The sequence below is a fragment of the Berghia stephanieae genome, chromosome 9 (genome assembly GCF_034508935.2).
Source record: "Berghia stephanieae isolate SIO BIC M18660-M18661 chromosome 9, UCSD_Bste_1.3, whole genome shotgun sequence".
Classification (NCBI taxonomy): domain Eukaryota; kingdom Metazoa; phylum Mollusca; class Gastropoda; order Nudibranchia; family Aeolidiidae; genus Berghia; species Berghia stephanieae.
In genome coordinates this window covers 10,903,914-10,916,413 of record NC_088368.1, presented here as the reverse complement: position 1 = coordinate 10,916,413, position 12,500 = coordinate 10,903,914, and the positions used below count along the sequence as shown (strand labels likewise).

The following is a 12,500-nucleotide window of genomic DNA, read 5'->3' as shown; positions in this document are numbered from 1 at the left end:
CTAGAGATGTTACTTCCGGCATTCGCATTTTATTTTTTTTATAGTTTTAAAACCCAGCTTGGTATTGTGGTCAATTTTGGCTTAGACGAAACAGTGAAATTTATCGCTCGGCGGCTCAGTTAAAATTGGCTACCGTTGGGATCACGACAGGTTGGAAAGTGAAAAAATAATTTAACGAAGGCTGTGTGAAAGTAGTAGTAGTAGTAGTACTGTCCTGTCAGAAATTCGCGATTGCAACTTTAACGCGAATTAGCATTTTTTGCAACTTTTGCCGCTTTTAGCAACCGTGGTGCAACTTTTGTGGAAAACCCACTTTAAAAAAGGCAATTTTTCTCCAAATCTCGTAAAACTATTGTGTACCGGTGCCGGTAACTTAAATCTAGCTCTTCTTTGCACTGAAATCTGAATAGACTATACGATCAGAGCTAGATCTAGAGTGCGAAAGCGAGCGCTCACCTACGGAACAAAGGTCAGCTGAGGAATTTCCATTTTTGATGAGAAGAGAAAGATCTTGGAGAAAGGATTTAGATCTAGAATCTAGAATATTTTACTCTAATGGATAAATTTATTATAACAAGCTGCAGTCGTTCGTCGGCATCTAGATCTACCAAAATCACGGATCCTGCTACTGCTAGATCTAGATCTAGTGAAGGTAGGCCGACTGAGGTTGATGATGGCCCGTCTGCTGCCACTAGATCTTAGTTCATCTACTTCTACTGTGTCATCCAACAACATTGATGTTAAATTTGTGAACGATAGAGGAGCATGCATTGAGATAGGCCTAGAGATTGAGGATAAAGACGACATCTGTCCATTCCCTCCACCAGCGTCACCATGTGGTAGTCAAGTGTGGACGGCATTATTACCTTCGTCAGCGAAAAGGAAGACTTACGCTAAAAGTTACGGCTACAGTGTACATGCACGTCATTAGCAGTATTCTGAAACCACTCATTTTACAGGTGAGTTATGTTAATTTAATTAGATCTAGCCTGCATAAAGTTAGAGTTAAATTACGGCTGCATCTCTGTCAAGAGCGATCTCGCAAACATTGCCAATGCTAAATTATCAGTTTTTTGCATCATTAGAATGGACAAAACTGATTTAGCATCAATATTGTTAGAGCTAGATCGACACTCCTCGGGACAAATGAGTACAATTGAGTTCCCATTTGTTTACATGACGGCCAATGTGGAAGTGAAAACAAATTAGGGCGGGGCTATATCTCGAATCTAGATCTGGCATCTAGATTATAATAGATCTAGTAGATGATCCAGTCTAAGGTGGGTGGGGGCAGGCAACAAAGGAATGCGGGGTGAGGGGGTGGTCACTTCCACAATGACCGCCATGTACAGAAATAGGACTACAATTGTACAGTAGTGCCTTTAGATAGATCTATACACTGCCCCCAATTTTTAAAATGTTTGTCTGTCTCTAGTCCTGGTCTGTAGCCTAGCCTATCTTGCCTACTCCTCCTCAAACTCATCTTTGTTTATTTCATGCCGAAATCTGTGTCATTTCTTGGCCCACCCCTCATTCTCATGCCCAATTTATTTTTTCAAACTTATTTTTCTAGTAATGTGTGGCCCGAGGCTCTGCTTTCAAGATTTTTCTTTTCGTCATTCCATAGGGTTTTTTTTTCTTTTCGTCATTTCTGAGCCTACCAGCTCTCATGTCCATATTTCTTTGGTGAATGTTTTCATAGTCTACCCTTCATGTTCACATTCTCTTTCTTCATTAATAATTTATGTAGTTTTGTTTTTCTTTTCTCTATTTTAAGGAGGAAAGCTCTTTTGCACTCCTTGCAACGTTGTCCTCGATCGTAGTCGAAATTCTTCAATCACAAAACACAATGCCTCGGCCAAGCACAAAGCATCTGTTCAAAAGACCAAAGAGGAGCGGACTTTAAAAAGACAAAGAACAGTAACAGAAACGGTGCCACATGGAAGCCCTACACCAGCCAGCATTGGTAAGTAGTCTGCCATTAAAAATGTCATTGTGTACAAATATGATGCCAAAAATCTGTTAGAAGTTTGTAAGTGCGGGAGATCTCGGTTGTGGGGCCTCTCAGAGTAATTAAACCTAACGAGCGGAGACGGCTTGTTAATCCCTCCCCCCCCCCCCCCCCCCACACACATACACAGGTCACTAAAGTATTGAAAGCAGCAAAATCGATATTCAAGTTATCAAATTGGTATTTGGAGGGAGTGGCCACTTTAATCAGAGATAAGGTTTAATATAGTGTGCCATCTAGAATTGAATTTCATGAATTTCTTCCTCTCTCTCTCTCTCTCTCTCTCTCTCTCTCTCTCTCTCTCTCTCTCTCTCTCTCTCTCTCTCGTGCTGTCTCTCTATATGTATTAATGGCGTGTTTGCTTTTTTTTAGCAAACTGAACAATCTTGTAACAAAAATAAACTTGTTTTCTCCTTCTAGCTCGCAATGATGTCTGCAAAGATTTGGTTTCAGCATTTGCTGGATGCAACAGTCCCTTTGCAAAACTGGATCAGCCACCAATGTGGCAATTCCTCCAAAAGCATGTCATCAATGGAGGATCCATACCTAGAGCAAGACAGCTCAAACAATGCTATTTGAGTAGAAAAATGGACGATCATAATAGCGAGGTTCTTGAGATTGTCAAAGACAAACCAGTGTCCATCATTTGTTATGAGATGTTGGATGACATAGGGAGGTGTGTGGCTACATTTTATTAATTAATGCTCTCTCTCTCTTCTCTCTCTCTCTCTCTTCTCTCTCTCTCTCTCTCTCTCTCTCTCTCTCTCTCTCTCTCTCTCTCTCTCTCTCTGCCGGGTTTAAAAGACGTCCCCCCAGATGAGATTAAGAAATAGAAAGAGGTCTTGGGACCTAAAGCAGTGAGGGTTTCAGGGGGTCTGCCCATTGATTTGACAATCTTTTGGAATAGCTGTGTGCCAGTGATGTTCCCTCATTGGCCAAATGTGCAAAAAAAGTATATATATGCTTGTGTAAGCTCAGCCGATTCTGAGAGAAGCTTTTCTCTCGACAACCTTGTGTTTTCAGAGAGACGCAGATCTTTGAGTGAAGAAACGCTCAAATCTCTTCTTTTTTTGTATTACAAAAACTTCATTAATTAAGAAATATTGAATTGTGTAGAATAATTCCATGTTCTTGCGTTAGTCTTGATGTACATTACAGTTATACAGTCGAACACGCTTTAAACAAATTGATGGAAATAACGAACGCATGTCTGTGCCCCATTGTTTTCCTTATTCGTTTAAATAAACTTTTCACGCTCGTAGTGAACAAATGATAATGAACTGTGTTGAGTGTGGTCTTTGTGTATGGTAGTAGTAGTCAATTCTGTCTTCAGTGTGATCATAATGATGTTGCCTGGTGTTATCTTGTTATTCGAATACATTAATTTTTATCTATCCACTTTGCAGTTTTTGATTTAGTGAAACTTTTGCCACTTTTTGCAACTTTTGGTGCAACTTCCTTTATTTTCTGGTGCAACTTTGCGCATTGTTCTGTACAACTTTCTGAAAGGACAGGTAGTAGAGTAGTTAGTAGTAGTAGTTAGTAGTAGTAGTAGTAGTAGAGTATAGTAGTTAGTAGTTAGTAGTAGTAGTATAGTAGTAGTAGATAGTAGTAGTAGTAGTAGTAGTAGAGTTAGTAGTAGTAGTATTAGGTAGTAGTAGTTAGTAGTAGTAGTAGTAGTAGTAGTAGTAAGTAGTAGTAGTGTAGTAGTAGTAGTAAGTAGTAAGTAGTAGTAGTAGTAGTATAAGTATAGTAGTAGTATAGTAGTAGTAGTAGTAGTAGTAGTAGTAGTAGATAGTAGTAGTAGTAGTAGTAGTAGTAGTATAGTATAGTATAGTAGTAGGTAGTAGTAGTAGTAGTAGTAAGTAGAGTAAGTAGTAGTAGTAGTAGTTTAGTAGTAGTAGAAGTAGATAGTTAGTAGTATAGTAGAAGTAGTAGTAGTAGTAGTAGTAGTAGTTAGTTAGAAGTAGTAGTAGTAGTAGTAGTAAGTAGTAGAAGTAGTATAGTAGTAGTATAGTAGTATGTAGTAAGTAGTAGTAGTAGTAGTAGTAGTAGTTAGTAGTAGTAGTTGTAGTAGTAGTAGTGTAGAAGTAGAGTAGAGTAGATAGTAGTAGTATAGTAGTAGTAGTAGTAGAAATAGAGTAGTAGTAGTAGTAGTAGTAGTAGTAAGTAGAGTAGTATAGTAGTAGTAGTAGTATAGTAGTAGTAGTGAGTAGTAGTAGTAGTAGGTAGTAGTAGTAGTAGTAGTAGTAGTAGTAGTAGTAGTATAGTAGTAGTATAGTAGTAGTAGTATAGTAGTAGTAGTAGTAGTAGTAGTAGTAGTAGTAGTAGTAGTAGTAGTAGTAGTAGTAGTAGTAGTAGTAGTAGTTAGCGTAGTAGTAGTAGTAGTAGTAGTAGTAGTAGTAGTAGTAGTAGTGTAGAAGTAGTAGTAGTAGTAGTAGTAGTAGTAGTAGTAGTAGTAGTAGAAGTAGTTAGTAGTAGCAGTAGTCGTAGTAGTAGTAGTAGTAGTAGTAGTAGTAAGTAGTAGTAGTAGTAGTAGTTAGTAGTAGTAGTAGTAGTAGTAGTAGTAGTAGTAGTAAGTAGTAGTAGTAGTAGTAGTAGTAGTAGTAGTAGTAGTAGTAGTAGTCGTAGTAGTAGTCGTAGTAGTAGTCGTAGTAGTTCGTAGTAGTAGTAGTAGTATGTAGTCGTAGTAGTCGTAGTAGTAGTAGTAGTAGTAGTAGTAGTAGATAGTATTAGTAGTAGTAGTAGAGTAGTAGTAGTAGTAGTAGTCGTAGTAGTAGTAGTAGTAGTAGTAGTAGTAGTCGTAAAGTAGTAGTAGTAGTGGTGGTGTAGTATAGTAGTAGTAGTAGTAGTAGTAGTAATTTTGGTGGTGGTGATGGTGGTGTTTGTGGTGGTGGTTCTAGTACCTCTATTTTTAGACGTAGGACGGACACTTCCCCCTCAAATTCATGGAATCGGCGTCCAGTGCGTTACAATCCTTTCTCAGTTGGTGAATCTTTTCCTTTTCCATTTCTACAAGTTTCATTTCAAGTTCTTCATTTTTCTGTTGGATAAAATATTGGCGTGTTAAAATATTTCACACAAATTGAGAAGTAGGACATAATATATAGGAAATGAATTGCTCACAATAAGTTTGATTAATATTTAAAAATAAAATAAATAATAATAATAATAATAATAATAATAATAATAATAATAATAATAAAATAATAATATAATAATAATAATAATAATAATAATAATAATAATAATAATAATAATAATAATAATAATAATAATATTAATAATAATAATTAGAAGAAGAAGAAGAAGAAGAAGAAGAAGAAGAAGAAGAAGAAGAAGAAGAAAGAAGAAGAGTATAATAATAAGTAAGAATGTACTTTATTCATCCAAAAAGGATTTGTTTGTACAGGCGTATAAAATATGGGCAACGATTCATACATAACCGTAATATAAGTAAATAAATGTGATTAAGTAAAACTTGGTAATAGGTATAGTGTAATAATATTGGAAGCTGTAAGAATAATTACACACCATAAATTTCAAGGGACGTACAGATTATTTAATTGTAAAGATACAGATATCTAGTCAAGTGTATGTTGATGTCAACATATAAGTAAATAGATTTAGTAAAAATCTAAGAATAAGATACGGTATAATAATATTGTAAATTGACTGAGAAAAATTACATAGTATAAATTACATGGCAAATATAGGTTAAATAGGTAATTGTAAAGATGTAGTAAGTGATGTAATAAATTGATGATTAAAAATTGTAGGTATGGAGTAATTTTAAAGAAGAAGATTCAAAGTTAAAACAGACATAGACCAACATTTATAAATTATTTTCCTTATTAAAAATTCTGAAACTGTAAGGTAAAACGGATCGGAGGTATCTTTCACTTTTTATTCGGATTGACAACAATCGGTCACTTCTGTCCGACTTAGTGATCTGATGATTTAGGGGATGAGTTGGATTGTCTCAATTATTTCCAATTTTTCTTAAGCAGCATTCTGTATATAAATCATTAAAAGACATGGATCCTGTGGTAAGTTTGTTAGCTCTTTTAATAGTCCTGTCAAAGTTAGCTTCTGCTGAGCTCAGACAACTTCCACCCATGGCAGTAATACAAAAAACCAAAACACTTTCTATTCCAGATCTATAAAATTACGTACAAAGTGTTTTGTCAATGTTAAGTTGGGACAAGTTCCGTTAAAAAGGTACATTCCTTGATTAATTTTACTATTGATATAACTGGTATGTACGTCCCACCGTCATTTGTTGTCCATGGTGACTCTTAGATATTTGTATTCTACTACTTGATCTACTTTTTCATGTTTAATAGTGATATGGTCTTTGGTATTCTCCTCTTTTCTAAAGTCTATAATTAATTCTTTACTCTTACTTACACCTAGTTCAAGGTGGTTATTGTCGTAGAAGAAGAAGAAGAAGAAGAAGAAGAAGAAGAAGAAGAAGAAGAAGAAGAAGAAGAAGAAGAAGAGAAGAAGAAGAAGAAGAAGAAGAAGAAGAAGAAGAAGAAGAAGAAGAAAACTTTGATTGATCCAGGGACATAGTTATGTCTTATGTTTTAAAACTTTCCTCATTTATATTCCTCTTGTAAAATAATTTTTATAGATTTCCTTAAATAGGTTCAAACGTCTTAATAAGCATAATTTATTTTATTTCATTGAAATAAATTACTTGTAAAGATTTACAATCTACGTTTCTGTGTGCTTTGGACTCTTTAAGTATTTCACAATGTATTTCTACAACGAACACATTAAACCGAACTGATGATTCGTTGAGAAATATTTACCATCCAATCAAAATGGATTTTAGAAAAGATAGACCGTATCAAAGATGAGTGGATGTCCTTTCAGGTATTAGATCCATTTACATAACGTTTATAATTTATCTGAGTTATTGGAGGTTGTAAGAAACAGTTATAATAGACGATAGGAGTCGGGGTGTGTTGATGTTGTAGCAACAGTTATAAAAGATGATGTATTTGAGAAGATTCATTGTGCTATATCTATATTTCCAAACCTGTTTCAATGCAACAATCTCTCTTTCATTTTCCCTGATAAGATTTTCCAACGCTGTATCTCGTGTTTGTAGATCCTCTGTTTTAAGACGCACAATCTTCTCTAGGGCATCAAATTTTTCCTGCAATTGTTGAAATTGTTTGGTGGTGACAGGCATTTTGTGTTGATTGAAGCTTAAGTTCACTTGTCGGACAAAACGTAGAAAATGATTTAAAAGTTGATTCTGTGAAAAAAAGAAGAGAAAATAGTTTTTCCATTTGAGATTACTTTGTCCACACAGGATTTAAAAAGAAAAAGAAAACATTTTGGTTATGGGAAAATAATGTTTGTGTTTTTTTAATGGACAAATTGATTATGGAAATAAATAAAATACTATAAAATATGAATGGGTTTTAAAATGTCTTGGACAGGTCAATATTTTTTCTTGAGATCTGAAGACAATTAGGTGAAACATGTCTAGCAATTTAGAACTGGCAGTATCAGGTATGGAGAGGAAATTCCAAGCAATACAAAACACAATTTATCATGAACCACAACACTATGACAGTTCATTGTGACTGAAATCGTTTAACAACACGTAAATCTGTTATTCCAACACCATTGAGATATGCAAGACGTTCAACACGACAATTCGAGGAGAATTATTACAGTCATTTCTTGCCAATTACTGGAACCACAACAATTCAAGACGACAATACAAGATCACACACCAGTCATTTTCATCAGTTACTGGAACCAAAACTACAATTCAACACTCTTTCATGTGCAGAATTGAGTTCAGATCTTAATCCAATCGAGAATGCTGGGATATGTTAGGGAGAGCAATCGAGGAAGAATATAAAAATATTAATGAGTTGTGTATAGCTCTTTTGGAATGTTGGAATAAATTACCCTTAGAGAAAATTAAGTGTGTGAAAAGATAAATGAACAAACAATGTCAGGCCGTGCTCAAAGCTGAAGGACAACATCTGATGTTGATTTAATATCATGTACAGCAAAGATTAAAATACAGACTTAATATTATCTATACTGATATGTGAATCATAGACATGTAGATGGAATATCATGTACAGCAAAGATGAAAATACAGACTTAATAATCACGAAGGTTTTAAATGCCACACGTCAATCTGTTCCGTAATTCCATTTTATTGGTTCAATTATAGGAATGTCAATCAGAGTCTCTCTTTATAATAAAAAAATGACGTTTGTCTTAAAACTGCGCATCGCGTAAGCTTTAAGGTTTTGGTTTTCAAACGTCTTTTTTAATTACTAAAATATTTTATGATATCCTTGGCATTGTTTTAAGAATTTGAAATTTTAAAATGTGGTTTGCTGGTTGACTTCTTACAATTTTTAAACCTTTGTTGCAATACACTCACTATTCATATATTCTTAATATTTTAATGAACAAAAATGAATAGAACAGCTTCAAAAAATAACAAAATACCAAACAAGGACCTTTTCGGGCTCAAAATCCTTCTTCAGCCAACAACAAAAACAATAAAGACATAAATACATTACTAAATTCCAGATTGATGACTGAAATGTTGTAGGTCCTCTCTGTTGAAGAAAAGTTTTCGGTATATATAAATAAACAATAAATAAAATTCCCTTTATTCATCCCATAGGAGAAATTTGTCTCTAGGGTCTCTTCCAAGGCAAGACTGGAATAACCCATTCGTCAACCGCAGTGCTGCGCCGCATATTGAGCTAGGGCGAACTGACTTGCTCAAGGCCACACAGTGCAGCGCTGCATATTGAGCTAGGGTGAACTGACTTGCTCAAGGCCACACAGTGCAGCGCCGCATATCGAGCTAGGGTGAACTGACTTGCTCAAGGTCACACAAGGCAGCGGTGGATGATCGAACTCGATACCTTTCAGATATGAACCAAAGACCTTACTTACCTCAGAGCCACGCTGCCCTCTGATAAATATAAAGGATCACTTTGAAATTTATTTAAGGGAGAAGTTGGAGACATGGGACAATAATCCACTTGTAAGTTTTAAAAACTCCCAAAACTTTATTTCAAAATCAAATACCAGACAAGAACAAGATATAATCGACATCATCGGGACTGCTGTAAAATGTCGATATAAGCGTGATGTCGATATATCAGGTATTCTAAAAAATGAAAGGAAACAAATGAGAAAATGACAGAAAATAAGTGAATCTTGATGGTTGGTTCACATGTCGATATATCAGTTATTCTAAAAAATGAAAGGGAAACAAATGAGAAAATGCCAGAAAATAAGTGAATCTTGATGGTTGGTTCACATGTCGATATATCAGGTATTCTAAAAAAATGAAAGGGAAAGAAATGAGAAAATGCCAGAAAATAAGTGAATCTTGATGGTTGGTTCACATGTCGATATATCAGTTATTCTAAAAAATGAAAGGGAAACAAATGAGAAAATGCCAGAAAATAAGTGAATCTTGATGGTTGGTTCACATGTCGATATAACTGTCCTGTGGTAAAATTGTCCTCGATATAGGCGATAAATATATACTAATGTTATATAGTAAAAAAAAAACTGGACTTTGATGTCATATCGACATAAGCGTGATGTCGACATAACCAGTGTCGATATATCCACTCTGCACTGTATTTCAATATCTACGATGAATTCTGAATTGTTAAAATTTTAGAAATAAAATATCCAGTTATTTTGATATAATTTATTCTGAATCAGAACTTAAAATTGTGTGTGTGTGCGTGTAGGGGGGAAGGGGGGGGGGGGGCTTGGGACACGAAACAGTGAGTCACGGGGCAGTCGTATAAAAAATAACAAGTGATGATTTAAAGTATAAAGTCATAAAGGTGGACAAAGGGAAGAGAGAAAACTTGATACTCATATTTCTTTCTTAGTTTCAAATAGACAGTTTTAGCCAGATGTCTTTGAAAGGTAAAAATTGTTGGGTGATCAAAACCAACAGGGATCCCAGTAGGTCAGCTGGTGACACACTCGCTTCACACACAGACAAAGTGACCAAGATCGATCCCTGGTGCAGTCGAGATATATTTTTCTGACCCCTCTGTCCACCCAGCAGTAAATGGGTAGCTGGGTCAATTAGATCTGATGGAAAGTACTTTGTAATAGACTAGCGTGCTATCCAAAGGATGGCAAGGAATTGCTAGTCCATTTCATGCTATAGAAACTGTGGGATAATCTCGGCTCCATGGGCCTTATGGCTCTGAAAGACTACTTATTATCATAACCAATGACATCGAGAGTCGAATTCTACAGGAAGTTGAACTCTTCAAAGCTCTTTTTAAACATCCGAATCTCTTCAGTGTAACTTTTGGTGCCTTTTACACTTGGGGTTATGAAAGATGAACCAAATAGCCATGATGAAAAAAACTAGCTTTCTAATCTGTGATTTTAAACTATGTGTTTTATTATATAATGTGTCTTTTCAAAAACGTTCCTTGCAAGTCAATTTTATCTTTTATATTATTTTCCTCCAAAGCCTGTTGACAGGTGATATTTTATTTTCGTATTTGTAAATTTACAGATTACCTGTTTAATTTTGTCAGTGTCAAAACTTCGCAGTCATAAAAAGGCCATTTATTTTTTTAAAAGAAAGACAAAAGGAAGATACCCCAACACCTGGTCTATAAAATGCTAATGGCGGTTGATTTAAGTTTAAGAATTCTTGGAGACAATCATCTCTTCTAGATTCTTTAACTTTAACTTTAACACAGGCCTGTAAATCATCTTTGGTGGCGTTTTTAGGCACCTCCGTCGGAGGTGTACAAAAACGCACCTTTTATATGCACCGCCATTGGAGGTGTATAAAAACGCACCATTTTTATGCACCTCTGTTGGCAGTGATGGTTAATTAATGAATGATAATAAATTAAAGAATAATCACAATAATTTTAAAAAATCAAAGGTAAAAAGAAACATGGCACATAAATACTGATCTCAAATAAATAAAGAATTTTAGAAAATTAAAATCGAAGGTTTTTTTAAACATGATAAAAAGTTTTTGAAAAAAAAAAAAGAAGACAAAAACAAAAACAAAAATGATGTCTTTCTCAATAAAGTAAATAACTTTTTTTTAAATATGTCCGCAATGGGAATCGAACCCAGTACTTTCAAGGTTAAAGTCTGACAGCTTGTCCACTGCGCTACGCCTACGGAGCCAACTAACTATTCATCATATTTATTAAGGTATTTCTAAAACATTATTTTACCTTCAATGCTACTTCTATTTTCTGGTTCTATATAGATAGAATGCGCTTGGCCAAGGAGTTCACAACATTGCCATCCGGAAGTATAACGGACCAATACACAAACTCTGTGTAACCATAAACTTTTATAGTCTGGTTAATACAGTTTAGTGAGAACAACTCACAAACGCGGATGGCAAAAACAATAACAAAGGCCTGAGTGACGTCATCTGCATACTATCTATATTTTGATTTATTACTTTTTTAATATAAATTTATTAACAAAGACATCCTACAGATGTCACAATATCACTTTTGCCATGGCCAAATACAGAGACACAATATCGCTGATGAAATTGGGTGGAATGTGCATGTGTGACGGAGGTGCATAAAAACGATCCGTTAAGATACACCGTCAACGGAGGTGCATAAAAACGAGCAGTTAAGAAAACGCTGTGATTATACCTGTCTGGGGATAATGAAAATTGGTTTTCCCCAGACACATATTTGAAACTCCGCTCTTTTAAACAATTATCCACATTCCAAAATATGGAATGTTTCCGAATGCACATAGAAATGAGGAAAGTTAATGAAATATCCATAAAATAAAAACATAAAATTAACCAACATTAAATCAGTTGTGACTACATAAACACAATATGCGTCGACTTTGAAGTGGGTGTCATGGCCGAATGGTTTAGTCGTCTGCCCTGGAAGTTTTACCAGAATCGACGTTGTGGGTTCGAATCCTGGTTCTGCCACTTTTTTCTTTTTATTAAAATTCCGTCTTCTTTTTACAGAACGTTGCAAGGGATAAATGTCCCATCCATCCTCCCCCCATCTCTTTTTTTTTTTTTTTGTGCGAGTCTATTCTTTTCTCCTTTTTGTTTGACCTTTTGTTCCGTTTCTGAACATGAATTTCTTATTAAAATTGTTTTTATTTTTCAAAAAATTATTGTTTGTTTTTTTTCTCCTCTATCTGACCATTTGGTCGCTCTCTGAATATTTCTGTTTGTTTGCTTTTTAATTATTTATCCTTTTTAGACACTTTTTGAGATCGGAGCGGGGACGAATATGACAATTTGCTAGAAACTAGAAGGGAACCAAGAGAGAGAGAGAGAGAGAGAGAGAGAGAGAGAGAGAGAGAGAGAGAGAGAGAGAGAGAGGAGTTTTTAAAAAAAGAGGTGGGGGGAGGATGGATGGGACATTTATCCCTTGCAACGTTCTGTAAAAAGAAGATGGAATGTAAAAAAAAAAAAAAAAAA

The 12,500-nt window shown here is 35.0% G+C and overlaps 1 protein-coding gene and 2 long non-coding RNA genes across 3 annotated transcripts in view; 2 read left to right on the top strand and 1 right to left on the bottom strand.

The window, feature by feature from the left end:
* Nucleotides 1-7,073, bottom strand: part of LOC144979122 (uncharacterized) — a gene marked incomplete at its 5' end in the record, with an annotated part of 100,361 nt that extends 93,288 nt beyond the window's left edge. Inside the window, 1 exon segment of the mRNA XM_078925721.1 lies at nucleotides 7,059-7,073. Coding sequence (XP_078781847.1) covers nucleotides 7,059-7,073 — 15 coding nt within the window.
* Nucleotides 888-1,906, top strand: LOC144979684 (uncharacterized). Its single transcript, XR_013646755.1, has 2 exons — nucleotides 888-959; nucleotides 1,778-1,906. It is a non-coding gene; the product is annotated as an uncharacterized LOC144979684 (long non-coding RNA).
* On the top strand, nucleotides 1,879-2,732 carry LOC144979683 (uncharacterized). The gene is made up of 2 exons (XR_013646754.1): nucleotides 1,879-1,966; nucleotides 2,432-2,732. It is a non-coding gene; the product is annotated as an uncharacterized LOC144979683 (long non-coding RNA).
* Nucleotides 7,074-12,500: the final 5,427 nt, after the last annotated feature.